The 19,426-nt window shown below is 26.0% G+C and overlaps 1 protein-coding gene across 2 annotated transcripts; it reads left to right on the top strand.

Annotated features, from left to right (window-relative positions):
- Window positions 1-12,427: 12,427 nt before the first annotated feature.
- On the top strand, window positions 12,428-15,786 carry LOC106767986 (glucan endo-1,3-beta-glucosidase 13). Of its 2 annotated transcripts, XM_014652951.2 has the most exons (4): window positions 12,428-12,732; window positions 13,716-14,054; window positions 14,992-15,022; window positions 15,315-15,781. In XM_014652951.2, exons 1-4 carry the CDS (start codon window positions 12,678-12,680, stop codon window positions 15,415-15,417), a joined length of 528 nt encoding a protein of 175 aa, XP_014508437.1. In that variant the 5' UTR covers window positions 12,428-12,677; the 3' UTR covers window positions 15,418-15,781. The 2 variants fall into 2 exon arrangements, with proteins under 2 accessions (XP_014508437.1, XP_022638614.1); XM_022782893.1 differs by lacking the exon at window positions 14,992-15,022 and having other exon boundaries at window positions 15,315-15,786.
- Window positions 15,787-19,426: the final 3,640 nt, after the last annotated feature.

Genomic DNA, 19,426 nt, shown 5'->3' with positions numbered 1-19,426 from the left:
ATGCAAAAGCTACTGCTGAGGTGAGTGAAGTATTCTGTATAGACGATAGGGAACAGTGTGACTAATGATGGCAATTAAATGTTCACCTTCACCCTGTTTTTATTTTATAAAAAAATAAAAACTAAGGGTTCAAATATAAATTATGTAAATTTTGTTTGTTATTTATGTAGTGTTAATTGTTTATGAAAATTGCAAGAGAGGAGACTGTGGAGAGTGAAAAATTGGTCCATGCATGCAGTGTGGTTGATGGGAGATAACATAGAAGTGGGTCCTCAAAGAAAGGAATAATTCCCCAAAAGCCCCACATGATATTTGTATTATTTGATGTTCATTCTCTCACTATTGTTGAATTTTAGATTTATTTGAGAGAAAAATGGTGAAAGGGACCCATAATTGTTTGGATGGGAAATGGTGTTTTGGGAAAGAACAACAAAAAGTGTCTCAAAAGGAATTGTTGATGCCTTAGAGGGACCAATGTTTTCCCAAAAAGGGAAACCCAAATACACATCACTATTCATCCATTTTTTTCTCCTTTTTATTTTCATGACAAATTTTAAAAGATAGGTAATGATACACCATACACATTTATATTTATTTGATATATATTATAAAAATAAAATAATAATAATAAAAAGATATTTTTATATTTTTTTAATAAAATAAAATAAATAATTAAAAAAAAAATTCTATTAAAATATCAATTTTCATTTTTAAATACTCGCTAACTTTTAATATCACCATGTTAATATGTACATATTTTATAATAAGTAATAACAATTATTATTATTATTATTATACAGTTTATTTAGGGTTAAACACAACTTAAAATTAACCTATATATTTTTAAAAAAATTGAATATGTTTTGATTCATGGATTAAGGTTTTCTTTTTTTTTCTTAAAATGTTTCCAAACTCTTAGCTTAAGCTATAAGATGGTCTCTAAAATTCTTTTAATCGTTCATCTGGATGATATATGCATAAAGTATTTTGATCCTAAATTAGTGTTTGTTTGAACAATATGTAATAAATAATAAATGTATAATAAAAATTAGTCAACTATTATATTTATAAACTTTCCTAATATATTTTTAATTAAAGCTAATCCAATTATTACTCATTTATTAATAATTTTATTTGGATCTAATTTAATTGTTCTTAATAATTAATCTTATTTGTAATTTACCATCAATAATTTCATAATTAAGTGAGTGATTACTCAGTCCATAACCATAACTAGCAAATGATCACATATTATTGCAAAAAAAAGTTTTTGATATCTGTTATTATTTTCGATATTTAATGTCTAATCTACATTTGATGTCTTATTGGAAGACGTTAATTTTAACATCGGATCTCCTCCTCAAACGTCGATTATGACATCAGACTCCTTAAACCGACATCTATTTCTTTTTTAAAAAAAGAATATTTCTTTTTTCAATATTACCACACCTGAAATACAGAAAAATGATTCTATCACATCATAAAATTATGTATACTATAAGTTTCAAGCAATGGAGAATAATCATTCAATGTTGCCACCGAGATCTGTCAACTTGTGCAAAAATTTGCATCATAAGCCAAAATTAATCGGTGCAAACGAAATTTAGTCGATGCAAACGAAATTTAATTGGTGAAAAATAAAATTATTCGGTACAAAATAAACTAACTTGAAGGAAATCAATCAAACATACTTTGCAACAGCAATGACAAACGTGAACGAAACGAAAACCTAAACGAAAATGCAAAAGAAAGCGAGGCTCACGTTCTGAGTTTTTTTGGTATAAAAGGGCATTTGACGTTAGCCTCCTCTACCACTAACGTCTAATTGCAAAAAAGAAAATCCATTTTGACGCTACTTTGGAGTATTTTCGCAGCTTATTGACGTCCGGAGAAGAGGATCCGACTTTAATTTGTATTAGACGTCGGTCCCTTCTATGTGCGACGTTTAATGTATGAAAAAGTGTCATTTCAAATCTGATTTTGTAGAGGATTTGACGTTTGGTTTGGGAGGAACCAACATCTAATTCAAAAAAAATTAATGTTGGCGCTTAAGATGAGATATTTTTGGACATTTTTTACATCCGTGAAGGGGGGAGTCGACGTTTAATTCAAATTAGACGTCAGGAGGACTGTAAATGACAACTAAAAGAAATAAAATAATGACTTTTCAATTCTATATACAGACTATTTAACGTCTGATCCTGGAAAAGTGTTAAATCAGTTTTAATCAACTTTTATAATAACGTTTTATTTACAAAACTCTCACCAATATTTCTTATGTTAAATTTCTTTCGTTAGCTATTTTTATATTTGATTTTTTTTTTTCAAGTTTGAAGAATATAAGAAGAATGTGGCATAAATGGTTTTAATGGAAAACCAGAATGGAAGTATTTGAGTTGCAGAAAAGGGGGCAATAATAATTAATTAGCTTGGTGGCACCGAGAATAGTCTAGCCAAAGCAGAATGATGATGAAGTGATAGAAGATAGTAACAAAAATGAAACTATGGTGTATATTAAAATCATGGATTTTCACGTGCCAGATAACTGTACACAGTTATAATGAATGAGGCACCAAAATCATACTAATCTCACTCAAAGAAATTTTAAATTTGTGGGCCAAATTCAACTCATTCATTATTTTCTACTTTGCTGTCTTCACAAGCAACTATCAAATTTTTAGGGATCACAATTCATTGATAGAATTAGGTACAACTATGCAATATTTCATTTTCTAACTTTTTTAAATATATATATTTATGTAAACAATATTTTTTATATCAGTGTATATATTTGTTTGCTGAAAAAGATGGAAAAAATCAACAACAAAAAATTGTTTGCATTTCAATTATAAAACTTTTAAAATACATGGCAAAATATTATGGTTAAACATTGATTAAATGTTGTAATAGATTTCAAGAACAAATTCATAAACTTACTATGTTTTTGGTTGTTAGTAGCCTAAGTTTGTGAAAATGACACATTGCACTAGTTCGTTGCCAAATGAACTTACACAGTGAAAGACGACATATTTCAAAATGGAAAAATAAAGGTTTATATATAAGAGTTTGAAATGTATGTATATATTTCAAATAAAATAAATGTTTAAAGGGTTAAAAAGGTGGCAAATAATAAAAAATTAGGAAAAAACTGTGATTATGATGATATTATTGTGAAAGAATCAAAGGAAACAGAGTCTGTGGGAAAAAGGAAGAAGGAAAACAGGCACCAATATTCCCGCTATATTGATAGGCCGACAATAGGACAAAATATGTCACATTAAACATTAAACTTCATCTCAATTTTAACTTCCTTCCACAAATGACGTCACTAACACCAACTTAACCTAATTTTAACAATTTTGCCCTAATCTTTTTAGGAAATTGATTATATTGGTGGATTAAGAAAATAAAGTGTTTTTTAAGTGATTACTAATTTCAAGTCTTCAACAACAAGTAAGTTTTTTCAGAAGTACTTACAACAACAAGTGTTTTTCTCGCATCAATTTTCCAAAATCAAACTTAATATTTTTCAATTAAAATAATTATATTTATTTATTTTTAAAATTTTGATAACAGAATATAACAATGATATTTTAACAACTTTTTTATAACAGGATAGGTAATACTATTTTATTAGTCTGTTTTAATTTATTTTAAAAAATATTTAAAACGAATCAATTGTCACGTATTTGTATTTGTCGTAAAAAAAGTCGTTAAAGAGACTTTTTTTCTAAATTAATATATTTGTTTTCATTTGGTTGCTGACTTTTGGTTTTGAAGCAATGATGTTAAGCAAAATCCATGGAAAATTTGGTGTGGAATCTGAGTTGCTCCTCCTCGGTACCATAATAATATGATGTCCACGCAGTGTGTTCCCAAACTCTTCTACATTGTTTCAATGTAATGTAATATAAAAACTGATACATGAACAGTGGTTGTTCAACTAACTACAGATTCTGTCCCACCATATCATATTCAACTTCTGATTAACATTTAATCATGTGATTAGTAAGATGATGCTACGTCACGGTTTTCCGCAACAACCAATTTTAAACTTGGTGGGTCAGATCGATACAGAGTCAACCGGTTTTAATGGCTTTAACTTTTAAGTCTCTTTATAACATAGATTTTTTAGAAGATGTATTAGTCAATTTCTTACCCTATTTTAATGCCACTTTTTTGTTTCATCATACAAAACAAAATTCAAATACAATATTCATGACAATATTGACATTAAGTTTAATGAAATTTAGATTTTTCTTTCAACAAATGTGTTGTGGTTTAGGTATCTTTTAATATGATGTAATGTAAGAGAGGAAAAATAGTTACTTAAAATGATAGTAAAATATGGTCAATTTAGACATCAAGATTTTAAATTGTTTTTTTTTATCGATCATATTATATGTTAGTTTTTTTATTACAATTGAATCTACAATTTTTATTACCCTTCTTTTTCAATTCATCAAAATAATTTTATATTTTTAAATTTTCAAATCATTGTTAATTAATGTTTTATACACGTGGTTATAATTATTAAATTCAAAATTAAATTTTTAAGGAATTTGAAAATGTTATAGTGTTAATTAACCAACACTAGTTACTTAAAAATATTACTTTCTTTATTCTAAATTATAACAATTTGTTTTTTATATAATTCAATAAAAATTATAAATAATTTATCTTTCCCATATATTATTTTGAGTAATTAATTATAAATTAAGAATTCGCAAAATGAGAATATCAATTCATTCAAAAATAAAATAAAAGTTTACAATAGTCATTCTCCATATGTTTGTAAAATATTTCATCTATATTAAAGATAATGTAAAAACCTATAAAATAGAGTACTATAATAGATAGGTGTTTTAAAATAATTAAATTGAGTATTTTTAGTTTTAAAATAATTCAATAATATAAATAGAATTTTTTAAACTCGTCTCATTATTTGAAACATAAATCATCTCTCTAAAAATTTTCTTCCAGATTCTCTTTTCCTTCTCTCTGAGAAATTTATCTCCTCGATCATCTATTTGATGATCAGAAGGTGCCTAAACGACCAAGCAACAAAGTCTACGTTTCTATCCGATCAATTTCTTCTATAGAGCATATAATTTTTTGCTCATTTTTCCTTTTGTTGTTATGTTCCTAAGATCTCTAGTTTAAGGGTGATGTATGTGTCGTTCACCTCTACTTTCTTGCTCCTTGTTTATCAATGGTTTTAAGGACTCGTTTTGATTTGAATTATGTGGTCTGTAAGCATTTCTAGGTTTCTTGAGTCAAAAATAAAGGTTTCGACGTTTATAGACCTTAATAGCTTTAGAGTAAGGTAAGGAAAACCAATGTTCGTCTTTAAATTGGACTAAAATGTATGAAATTATAACTACTGGTACGTATATTATTGTATGAAAGTGGTGCATTGTTGGTGAGATGTTTGTCTGGTTGTCCTGTGGTGGTGTTGTGGTGGTTCGTTAGTGGTGTTTTGGTGGTGCTCCAGTGCGTCTATTATGCAGTTTCATCTAGGAGAGGTTGGTTTAAACTAAATTTATTTCATTTGAATTTACTGGAATATAATATGTGTGTTGTATTTTGACATTTCTTCTATGGTGGTTGTGTTTTTTTTTTTTTTTTTGTGCAAAGGAAAAAGATAACTGCCCAGGCCTCAACGGATGTGGCACATCTATTTCTCCTTCAACGAATGTCGATATCCGTCTACAGACGTTAACATTCGTTTGATACTCCAGCGCATGCTCACATCTATTAGAGTGTTAGACTTATATATTAAAAAACATGTGAAGCTCGCGGGCCACCTTCAACCACCACCAGACGAAGCTTTCCCACCACTACACCCTCTTCTTCTTGCACCGCCACTTCCTCTAATCACTCACTGGAGAACCTTCTTGCACCACAACGAACCAATGTTATCTCCAACCAAACACATAACAATAACCCTACACTACACCACCACACTTTCAACAAACAAAAATAAGAAGGAGAAGAAGATTGAGAGGAATTTCATTCAAGCAGAAGTAATGGATTATTGGGGAGGTGCATTAATACAGTGGAGAACCATTAATAAAAGTGGTTGGTTGTTATGTAAAAAAAATAAGGGTTAAATATGTTTTTAGTCCCTATATTTTGGGACGATTTTGGTTTTAGTCCCTCTTTCAAATTAAGGTACAATTTAGTCCTTCAACTTTAGAAAACTCTGGTTTTAGTCCTTTTTACCAAATTTTTTTTAACTTTATTTGTTGTTTCAAACGCGTACGTGCTTGAAACAGAAAATAAAGTTAAAAAAATTTGGTAAAAAGAATTAAAACCAAAGTTTTCTAAAGTTGAAGGACTAAATTGTACCTTAGTTTGAAAGAGGAACTAAAACCAAAATCGTCCCAAAGTATAGGGACTAAAAACATATTTAACCCAAAAAATAAAAACAAAAATTAAATATTATTAAAGGTAAAAAAAGAATAAAGAGATGCAACAATGCGTGGTGGTGAAGGGAATAATCCTCAATAATTAATTGTTATAGCTGTTTTCAAAGCCCAAAGCTTTGGTCAACTTCTTGGCCCAATAGTGATTTAAGTTGTGGAATCAGTAGTCCACTTCAAAGTTCTACACATTGAAATTAACAAGTTTGATGTCAAAGTACATTTTTAGTCTTATGTTTCAGTTGATGTTTAAAGATTAGAATAATTTTACCTAATAATAAAAAAATATATTTTTTAAAGAATATTTTAAAAGATGAAGATCTTTTTTATATTCTATCACATATATATATATATATATATATATAATAAAGCTACGATCTTAAACAAGCAAATATAAAAAGTTAGACCTACTACTCCAATATGAAATAAAAGGTAAAGAAAATCATCACAGTGCGTTAAATTATATTTAATATGTTTCATCAATCATTTTTGTAAAATGAGATAACTTTCCTTTGATAAATTATCTTTGAATTTACAAATTGAGGTGCAATAAAAGAGACGTGTTTTTCTTTTACTTAGAGCACATTTTTATTATTACTTGATTTAACATTTTATTTTAATTTTTGCAAACGGATGCCAAACAGCGGCATTATATGTATTAAAAGCATTTATCTTTATAAATATATTTGAACATGGCAACATCTCAATTTACTAAGATTTACCTTACTAATTTAAAACATTACACTAAATCAACAATTAAGTATATAAAACATATTTATAAATCATGAGAATAAAAAACTTCATCAATTAGAATGATTTATACAATACAAAAAAACTTATACATATATGATCACTAATATTATTTTACAACAATCAGTTAACATATTACTTTACAACTATTTCATATACACTATTATTTGTTCACACATATAATATACGATGATTATAGACAAACAAACAAGACAACAATCAATAGGATAAATTAATACAATTATAATAATTCATAGTACTGAAATTAAAACATGGTATAATCAAAATATTTCATTTAAAATCAATCATCAATCAAATATTCACAAAACATGTCCAAAGTGATCCTCCAAGACTAATATACTTTCAAAATATATATATTTAGTAGATTATAAGATCATGCATCTATCATCTCCCACTGTTACTTCACACGAGCTATAGTTATATATCAAGGTTGGACAATTTTCCTTCTATAAAGTATGACAAGATAAGTTATATTCTTAGTCCATTTACATTACATACAGTTCATACATTACATTCTTACTAACTTTCATATTATATTTCTAGCTTGCAAAACCCCATTTCATACAATGAAAAAAAAAATAGCTCTTATTATTTCTCTAACCACATACCTTAAATAAAAAGTCTCAATGATCTAAGTGAACAATCATATATTTAGGATAAACTGTTAAAATTTTAGCTCGATCTAATGGTTAATGAGATGAGAATTCAGTTATACCAAGATGAGATCCAACGAGAGGTTGACTCACCCAATGAACAAGTCTCCTTGTTTTTTTTGTCAAACCCATATTTGACACTCGCCTAACGAGACCAGACTCGCTCAACGAGAAAGCCTCTCCTGTATCTTTGCTAAACATAATTTTGACAGTCGTTCAATAAGCTATTAGCTCGCCTAATGAGCCTGCATAACACAAACACATAAGTATGCATTCTAAATTATACATTTGGCTCTAGAGAGGGTCATGGTCCTTTATTTAAGTAAAAAATAATACAAATTCATTTAAACCAACTTAGTAGAAGTCCCACGTATCATCCCATAAGTTCGATTCATATTTCACATCATAAATATCAATTTAACATGGAACCACAAAATTACTCATTCAACAATATTTCACAAAGCAAGCCACATAAACCAAGTATAATCTACAATCCTTAAAATCAAATTCACAACATACAAACAATCAACTAGTCAATCTAAAATTAATAATTCAATAATTAATATTAGTTTCCCCTATCTTAGTTAAACTGTATTTATTTCTCACAGTTATTTCGAAGAGCTCTATTTGTCACAAAATGGTCTAACTAGACTAAAAAAACCTTGATAATAAATTTAAACATATCACAGTGATCACAGACGATAAAGATTTATTTTAAGCCACATGTACTATAGTATACCACACATGCACCTTAAATAGTCAAAAACACTTTTAAAAGAGTAAAATGACAATTTAATTTATTTTTCATAATAGTTAAATGGATGTACACAATCTTATGATTCTTGATCTTTAAAAGAATGAAGATTGAGATTACAAATTTTAAAAATAAAATAGAAAAGAAATTTATAGAGAAGTATAAAGAATAGTAATTTTTATAGAATGAATTTCGTTGTAAAAAATCTATTTATAGTTTTAACCTTTTTATTATTAAAATATTATGAAAGGTGTTGTATTTTTAAAAACCACAATTAGACATTTTTCTAGGTACTCGTAACTATTATATTTGTCCTCCAATATTTTATTGTGTAAAGGATACATTTATTCAGTGTCTTTTTTTTTTCAATTTTATTTTCTTAAAATAATTATTTATAGTAATTAAATTATTTTGCATCATTTTAGGAATTATTTCTGTAAATTCAAATAATTACTTATCATAAAAAAATTATTTACACTTTTGTCATTTTAATGACTACTTTTTTAAATTTTAAAAATTACGAAAATTTATTTGTACAATATTACTTATAATATTTTTTAGTTCAATAACTAAAATTTATTTTATCTATAACTATACATATAATTATGTATCTATAGCTATATAAACTTTTTATTTTAAATTTTATCCTTTTAATTAGTATTTTGAAATTTAAATAATTTATAAATATTTAAAAAATACGTACACAGACACTAGCGCCTGTCTTTACTATGCAAAATAGAAGGAATCTGAAAGTTAAATTAAATCTTATTTTATAAATTTTTTAAATTACAGAATTTCTTGTTAATACAATATCATGTTATGTAAAATGTTTACTATTAAATAGTAAAAGTAACAAATATATTTTAAGAAAATTATAAACTAAGAGTAGCACATTCTATATCCGGCCGAAAAATATATCGAATTTATTTTCAATTTCAAATTCATCAAAGATTTTGATTTTGATTTTAGTTATTTTGTCAACATCTTGCTCTAAGAAGTATATAGTGAATTAAGAAATAAAAGTATTTATAATTTTTGAAAAGATGTTTTTTTGGGGACTTTAATTTTAATTTTGTTTTAAAAAATAAGACCAATACTATTTGAACCACTGAATTTGTTAAGGGTAAAGTCTTATCTGTATGCAAGAAGGACATGTGCAAAAAGCAAGAAAGGGAAGTGTAAATAGTAAAAATAAAAATTATACTGATCTACATGGGTTGGTACGGAAGACCAAGAAACATGGAATATAAACTTTCAAATGGTTTTAAGAATTTAAGGGGAATTAACAAGAAATGAGAAAGTTGTTCATATATAAATAAAGATGACACCAGATTGGTTAAACAAAAATAACATTTATCTACTATTTAATTCACTCGTTATTAATTGGGTATCCATTTAAAAAATACATATAAATATATTTAAATTTATAGATACTCATGGATACTCACAAATGTTTTAAAATATGTATTTTATAAATTTTTAAAATAAAACTACAAAAGAAATATAAAATATAATATTAATTAAATTAAAATTAAATTAAAATTTAATTTTAATTAAATTTAATCTAATAAAATACAAACTAGTTTTAATTTTAATTAAATTAAATTTGATAAAATATAAAGTAATTTTTTATTTTAATTTATTACAGGTAGTGGATACTTGATAATACTACAATATATATATAATACCTTCATCTAATATATCTATAAACAGATATTAAAATACCTGTTACTTGCAAATAATAAATATCGACAGATAATAATTTTAAATATTATTATCAGTTTTTTAAATTTAAAATATTCATATGAATCTTCAAATCATTATTTATGTATAAAGTTGAAATTCTTTTTCTTAATCAATTTTATTATATTAAAAAATTAAAATTTTAATTGATTTTAAAATAATTAGACTAAGAATACGAGTAAAACATAAAATATTAGATATATTGATTATATGAGTCTAAATATTAGATATATTGATTATATGAGTCTAACAATACATAATAAACAAATCATACATGTAATAATTAAAGAGTTATAACAATATAAATTAAACAAATATTTCCATACATAAATTAAGCAAGTATATTAATATATATTAGAGAAATCTATTTATTTTGCAATATATATTATTTATTTGTACATTAATTTTCTAAATATCTTTTAATAAATACACAAACAAATATATCTATTATAATATAATTTAGTTCTATTGTAATATAAGAAAAAAAACACCATAAATATTACTTCATTATCATGTTTATTTTCTTTCTTGACAAGAATTCAAAAATTGGGTTTTTAATCATTTAACATTGTTAATTTTATTTTTATTTGGTGTCATATGTGCATAAAAGTTATTTTACCTTTTTAATGACTTATTTTACTTTAAAACTCATTTGCCCTAAAAATGAAAATATAATTTTATACTTTTTTTCATTCTTAATTTTATTCTTCTATAGGTTCTAATTAATTGGACATATAATAAATTACTAAAAAATAACTCATAGCTAAAGGGTTAATTTTTATACTATTTTTTTTTCATTTTAAATTCATCCTTTTATTATTTATAATTACTTGATAATTTAGTAAAATTAAATTTTGAAAAATACATTTTTTTATTTATTAAAATAATATATATATATATATATACACACACACACACACACTAATAATATAAATAGTTTACTCTATCACATAAAAAGTTGTCTTTACTCTTTTATTCATCTATTTTGTTTTTAAATTGATCTACTTTCAAAATAAAAATATATTTGAACTCTATAATTTATAATTTAATATCTAATAAATTATTATTTTAATTTTATTAAATAGAACTATAAGTCTTTTAAATTTAAATTTTTTATATCAACATAAAAAACGTCAATTATTTATAAAGTTAGAATTTTGTTTGTTAATCAATTTAATCCATGACACGCATTCTTAAAATATATTTTAAAAACTTAATTAATTTTTTAAAATAAATAAATAAATAATTACTTATTTTAACGCGTGTCTTAAATACCTTTTAATCATTTTTAAAAGAATTTCTAACGTATTTTTAATATATTTATAATTCAATAATAATAATTGTTTTGTTTCATACTATTTTTTCTTTCTTAATTTTATCATTTTATTGTTTTTAGTTACTTAGTCATTTAATAAATTATTATTGACGAATAAATTACTTGGTCATTTATTTTTTTTCAATTATATTTGTTTTTATTTTTAATTTTGTCTCTCTGTTATTTATAATTACTTGATGATTAACTAAAATTAAATATACAAAAATATTCAATAATAACTCACACTAATATTTATATTTTTTATGATTTATTATTATTATTCTAATTTAAATATAATCGTTTAAGATTTTATATATTTTAAAATTAATTCAATTGGTCCTTTTTTTTTTTGTCTTAATTTAGACTTTAATTTAGAATAATTGATCATTATCATTAAGTTGGCTAAAATGGCATTAAATAAACAATGAGTAAACATATTATTGTGGAGTTTTAAAATGACATAACTTAATAAACATGATTATGACAAGAAATTTATTTTTTTTAGAAATAGAAAATTGGTGAATATTTGATAACATAAAATTTGTGTAAAAGTTTGGGATAGAAATTGTAGGTTGGCTAAGAAAGTTTAGGGATTAAAAAAGTAATTACCGAAATTATTAAATAGTGATATAATAAATCACCCATTTTGGTGGTAGAAATAAATAATAGTAATGTTTTATACGAAATCAGAGTGGATAGGTTGATAACAGTACAAGGCTTTATATTACATGGTGGACTGTAGCTTCTTTTGTAGCTCGTGAAAAGCCTCAAATGTATCCTCTTCTGCTCTCTGTCAAAGATAGTACTACTTCCTTCAGAAGCCTGCATTCTTCTTCTTCTTCATAAATCATTTTAAAATCACAAAAAAGTGAAAAGGAAACAAAAGATCAAATGAAATCTTCCTTCAAGTAACCGCTGGATTCCATTGACACTGCTGTTCTTATACCACCACTCATTGCACTCAACCTTTCTTCACCCTCTTTCAGACTCAGACTACTCACTAAAACACTTCAGACATGACAAACAAAATCTGCCTTTTTCTGTTCCTTATTTTTATACAATGCTATCTGGGTATGTCATGTTTCTCTCCCTTCTTTCACTACTTTCGTCATGTTTATGTTTCTGTCGTCGTGGGAAGCTATATCTTGTTCTCTGTACTTTCTTCTCTGTTTTTTTTTTTTTTTTTTTTTTTTCATTTCAGATTTTAAACCAGTTCTTAAGTGTCTAGTTGTGCAGTGTGATCATTTCAGAATCCTTTTTTTTTTTCTGGAAAAGGGTCACATTTTCTTAAATCTTACTCAGTTCAAGAGATCTTGGTGATCAAATCTCATTTTCTTTTTCTGGGTACTTTCCATTTTTATCATTCCAATACTCAATTTTATACCTCTTTCGGAGGTGGTGTCATGGTTTTTTGTTACCATGGTATGCAAAAAATGGTGTTACTTATGTTGATTTCATATCTAGAGTGGAAAAAGAGCAAGCTTTTGGCTCTTTAAACAAATCAGATGAAACATGCTTAGTGCCCTTCCTTGTAATTCTTCTTGTCAAGTATGAGAGATTTTCCTGAAAAAAAGAACTCCAAAACCACCCAATCACCCCTTTTCACTTTGGCTGGGTTGCATTTCTTATTGTATAAGTTATGATAAACTATTTTCTGCATCTCATTTGAGTCACTATTTGTTAGCTTATTCTTCTTTTGTGGGTTTTAAACCCTAAACCTGATATTTTTTTTAATTACCAAAGTCTGGCAATTTTTTGGTAGTTTTTAGTTAGAAAAGGGGTGATTAAAGTATAAGAATGATGGGGTTCAAATTCTTTACTTCCTTCACGCTACAATCCCCAAAAATAATCTAAATACTATATACCTCAGCTGTGTATAAAGTGATCAGACTACTTTCTATTATTCAGTAGTTCTTTCTCTTGTGTTGTTATTGGTGGACCAGAGGTTGATGCTGCCACATGATTTTCACTAAATATGGTCATTGGTGATTTATTTATTTATTTAATAACTAATACTATTATGTCTTTCTTGATTCCATGGAAATAATATTTAGCCATGGCAAGGGAAATCGTGGTGCAACAGAAATCAGATGCTGCTATCCCAGTGACAACAATGTCACCACCTGAAGGAAACACTACATTCATTGATGGCACAACTTGGTGTGTGGCGCGTCCTGGTGCTTCTCAAAATGACTTGCAGAATGCTCTTGATTGGGCTTGTGGACTTGGAATGGCTAATTGCAAAGCCATCCAACAAGGTGGACCATGTTTTGAACCGGACACGCTTGTTTCTCATGCTTCCTATGCTTTCAATAGCTACTATCAGACAAATGGAAATTCCGATATTGCATGCAATTTTGGAGGCACTGCTGCTTTGACCAAACGTGACCCTAGTAAGTCAAAATGTTAATTATGTTCAGTGTTCTGAGATGTTTATGTTAACAGATATGTTTGGATAACTATGTTTCTGTTTTCTTACCAGTTTTACTGATGATCAGTTTCTGTCGAACATCTGACTGATAACTTTCACTTCAACTATTTTTTTCACCCACAAAAGTTCATGCTAAGACATATGGGATTAAGATTCCCTAGCCCCACCATAACTTGTTGATGCTTTATGTGAAGATCACAAGTAACAAACAGTTACATTTGCCTCTAGGATCTTGGAAACTTTAGTACTTTTCCTCTGCCATTTTTGTTTTCATATCTACGTAGCATCCTTTCACTTCTGGTACCACAGTGATTTACAGTGTAATAATGAATAACATTACTTGTATGATTGATGAACATAAATATATAAATACAAAAACATTTACATATGCTGATGAATAATGTCAAAGATTTATGGAACTTTTTGCCTGAGAATGTTGTGTGGTGTTGAAAAGACAGGTGCTTAACTTAAGCAACTGCAATTCCATCCAATCAAACCATTTACTTTTTGTATGTGTGCTTTCTTTTTATGCATTTGCATTATTCTAGTTCCTTTAAACTTTAAGATCAAATTAGCTTGTATTCTTTGAAAAACTGCTACAGGTTTTTGTAACTATGAGATGTGATATTCTTTTAGAAGATACCAGAACGCTTACTTTTGAATAAGCAATTATGCTGAGTTGGTATATATAGTAAAGTAGCTTCATACTTTGGATTATATTCCTGATGTCATCATGATGAGTACATGTTACGCAGTATTTACAGCTTTCTGAAACATTAATAATTTCGAAATGAGTGGAATTTTAATATTAGTAGTGTATGCTGATAATGTTGTCCATACTGATCTTGAAAGATTGAAAGAGAAATCATCCTGAACTTGTGTTTTTGTTTTCTCTTCAGGCTATGGAAAATGTGTTTATTCTACATCTGGGTATGTATGAGATCATAGCATAACTTAATAATGATACTTAGACAACATTTTTTTGACAATATTTGAATATTATCTACGTGTCATTCCGTGATTGGTCCAAAATTGCTCCACAATCAATAATAAAAATCATAAACATCACCATAGACCAATTACAGAATGACACTTAGACGATGTTCAAATGTTGTCAAAAAAAATATTGCTTATGTATCATTATCCTTTTGAAAGAAGCTTGTATAAATATTTTATTTAATTATTCAGTGTTTAGATCATTGTTGTACTTTGTTTTTGACAGATCTTTGGTTGCTTCTGCACCACCTTTGTTGAAGAAGAATAGCCAAAGGCTGGTTTGGTCGAAACTTGTTGTAGTGTTACTGGTTTCATACTTTTGGATGTGACTATGGTCGGTGAAACTATGGACAAAAGGAAAAGGGAATTATAGGAAGGTTAGGGAATGTAGTTTTGGTAGCATTTTATAATTGTGTTTTTGTTGCTAAGGTATTCTTAGCTTTCTTGTTGGGTCAGAACAAGAATCTCTAATTGTTCAAATAATCTCTTTTTTTTTTTTTTTATGTTTAATATGTACATTATTCTTAATATTTTTTTTCCCTATGTTTACTGCCTCGATGACACTGCTTTGACTGATTTAAGAAATGTTTTCAGTCTTTCTTTAAATAGTTTTTTTTTTTTAAATTTTAATTTTATAGATACAAATATGTGTTTGTTTTCATGTTTTGTTTCTTCTCTGGGTGATTGGTTTATTCATTCTTTTGATGTTTTATTTACTTTTCAAAATTTGACATTTTTTTATTTCTTATTCGAAACCTTCATTATGTTAATTTTTTTAAATAATTTTTATTACCCTTTAGATTTTGTTTTATTTAAATAATTTAAAAAGATAATAAATTAATTACTCGTGTTTGTGAAATTTAATTAAAAAATAATGGATAAAACAAAATTAAAAAAAATATTAAAATGTATAAATAATGATTAAACCAATGAAAGTGAATTGTGAATTATAAACTAAAAAATTAATTGAAATAACTTATAGTTTGAGTTGGAAAGTATAAAAAAAAAAGGAAATTTTAAATTTTCATTATATAATTTTATAGCAGACAAAGTTGCTTATAAATTAATTAACTAACGTAATAGATAATCTATTAATAATTATGTATTAATAAAATTTAAATTGTATAAATATCCTCGTGGGCGTGTGATATGTTGTTGGAAATAATAACTAGAGAAACATTCGAAAAACAAATAAACTTATAAATATTGCGTTTTTAAGACCTGCCTTATAACATTTTATTTTAATTATCATTTGTATTAATTTTTTAGAAAAAAAAAAGGATAATAGACATTGATGATTTTAACGTTCATGCATTGTTAGGTTATACGTAGCGCTTAATTCTTATATGTATGACTTTTATTTTATCTGGTAAATAAATCATATATAACAATATTTTATCCTCGTGATTTCTATTATCAATTTAAAAATAAAAAATAAATTAAAATAAAATAATATTATAATAATAAAAAATGTGTTAGTATTAACATTAAAGTTATTATTACACATGGAAAATTAGTCATTTGACCATAATTAACTTACTTTATTTGTAGTCATATCTTTGATATCGCTTAAAAATTCAGAAAAGTTGAAAATATCTAACAATTCCAAATTTATAAGAATTTAGAAATTTTAAATTGTTGACGCTAACCTCCAAATTATTTACTTAATATTATTTTATTTCATAAAGTAAGATATATACTAATATTTAATTAAATTGATCCGTATGTAATATAATAGTTAACTAATAATTTTATATTTTTAAAAAATATATCATCTAAACATACTAAACATTAGTCAATTTAAGCCCGGTGTAGTTAAAAGATAAATTAATAGATGAATTAATAAATTTGATTTTTATTTTCATAAAAGTTTAGATTTTAAATTCGTTATTACATGTTTAAAATAATTTCTAGATTTATTCATTAAATGAATTTCAATTAAAATTTATATTTAAATTTATTCATTTTGTGTTTAACTTAAATTTTAGAGGTGTTGAGTTAAATTAAAATCATATAGATTGAATTAAAAATGAGTTAGCTTAATTCAATTCACTTCTTTGTGAAGCAAAAATTTTGTAATCAAACTTCGTCCATAATTAGTCACTTAATGTGTTAACTAAGTCATGTTTTTTTCTGTGCATTTATTTTAATGTTAATTACAGTAAATTAAAGTAGATTCACTTAATTATCTTTTTAGTTGTACTCTCTACTCATTTATATTTCAACTATAGTATTTTTATATAGATATTTGCCTTGAATAATTGTACACTCCTTCAATCATAACAATCGTCCATAATTGAAACATGTGAGTTGAATAAAAAAATTCATAACAAATATGTTTTACTCGCCTATAAAATTTTATTTGTGAATGTGTGATTGATTATGACTCATAATTATATTAAAAAGCATAAAAGTGTTATATATAATTTTTGATAAAATACATAGCTTACTTTCAAGTAATAATTTTCACAATACATTTTGCAAAGATCTAGAAAATAGATATTTAAAGTAATAGAAGGCTTAATAAAATGATGTTAGAATATTTTATTAATAAAAAGCTAAATTATAAATAATTTTTTCTATTATAGAGTTCATTTTAAAAGATCTTTCTATTTCTTTAGAAAATCATTTATCTTAAATCTCTCTGTCTTCTCTTTAAAATATAAAACTTATCTTTCATCTATTTTTCTAGTAGAATCTATTATTGGGATGACAATAAAGAACACTCCAACTTTATTCGATTAGAGTCGTGGTTAGAATAAGTTATTTTTTTGAGTAAAAAAATGTTTTCATCTCTTGCATGCGAGTATGATGAGTTGCACATGGCTAACTTTACTCAAATTGGTTCTCAATGTGTCTATGATCTTAATGGTGTGTTCATATCATTGATCTAATTCTCTTTTGTATAGATATAATTACATTTATGAGTGGGTTGCAAGGGGAGAACTTTGAGAGCTTTGAAAGTCCTAACCAAGGGATGGGAAGATAACATTTTAGAAAAAATGGTCTTTTAGTGTAAACTCAAATAATCATTTTGTATAGTTGAATTATGTGTATGATTGGTCTTAGAAATTGATTGATCTGGGACTAACTAGTATATGTCAGTATTAAATGAGAATAATTATGTATGCATGTGACAAATGGTTGATTTTTGAATGAATTTGTGTGTATTTTGATTTTATATAAAGATATTTAAATTGCTTTATCTAAAGGATGTGTTTGAACTATAAATTGGAAAATGTTTGATAAAAGAGTGAATATCTGTAGGACAAATCAAGTTGGGTATCCTAATATAGGAAAATCAAGCTTTTTTAGTATCTTGATGCAGTGCTAGGCATGACACCAATATTGTTGAGTGTTGTGTTTAAAATCTAAAGTCATAAAACTCTAGTGGGCGTGGGGAAATGTCGCTAGATGTTGCGTTGTTCTTTTTTTTTTTATATCTATCATGAATGAATTGTGAATGAAATTTGAGTTGAACATGCATAATTTGTATATGGAAGAGAAGATATCTGAGACATATAAATAATGTATGAACTTCGTTTTATTAGTCATTCTTAAAATGTTTGATTTGAGAGAGTAGTTCCAAAGGTGGAAACTCTACTCTTGATTTCTAGTGTGAAGTGTATTGATGTGAGAATTAGAGTGAGATTGAATTTGTATAGAGAAAGATATTTAGGATGAGAGTTGCAAGAGGTCCTTCTCAATAGATTTGACATTCATGATTAAATATATAGATAGGTGATTCACCCTCTTGTATTCTATGATATGAAATGTGACCATGAGATAACAATGAGTATGAAAGAACGTGAAACTGTATAATTATTTCAAATATATATATATATATATATATATATATATATTATTATTATTTTTTTTTTACCTAAAAAGAAAAAACCTGATTAATACTTTGATTACGAAGAAATAGATTGTTACAAATTTCATGTGTGCGTGCTTTGGTAATTAAGGAAGCTAACAATCTCCACCCTACAATTTCTATTATTCAAATCCTTACAAATTTTTAAAAAACTACACTATAATTGTTAAATGTAAACACGTTATGATAACAAAGCATATGGGCTTGGTAAAAATAATTGATCAGTGCTGTACTGCAGTTAACTGTACTATATCGTACTAAAAACATTTTTAGTAACAGTCCAGTATACTATCTTATGGTTCAGTTTTTAAAAACTGAACTTATAACAGTTACAGTTCAGTTAACTGTGAGAACTGTATCTACTCTTACATCTTCTCTAATTTCAGTTCACTTGTTTCATCTTGTGAAGAAAACTTTATTTAATAATAAAATATTAATAAAAATAACTGTTCACATAAAAA

The sequence above is a fragment of the Vigna radiata genome, chromosome 7 (assembly GCF_000741045.1).
Source record: "Vigna radiata var. radiata cultivar VC1973A chromosome 7, Vradiata_ver6, whole genome shotgun sequence".
NCBI lineage: Eukaryota > Viridiplantae > Streptophyta > Magnoliopsida > Fabales > Fabaceae > Vigna > Vigna radiata.
The sequence above is the reverse complement of the archived record's forward strand: the minus strand, read 5'-3'. Positions and strand labels throughout refer to the sequence as shown.

Bases quoted from the DNA above. Each gene is read 5' to 3' on its own strand.
- LOC106767986 (XM_014652951.2), top strand. From the start codon at position 12,678: ATGACAAACAAAATCTGCCTTTTTCTGTTCCTTATTTTTATACAATGC. The intron at 14,055-14,991 runs GTAAGTCAAAAT...TTTTCTCTTCAG, and splicing joins TTTGACCAAACGTGACCCTA to GCTATGGAAAATGTGTTTAT. The intron at 15,023-15,314 runs GTATGTATGAGA...TGTTTTTGACAG, and splicing joins TGTGTTTATTCTACATCTGG to ATCTTTGGTTGCTTCTGCAC.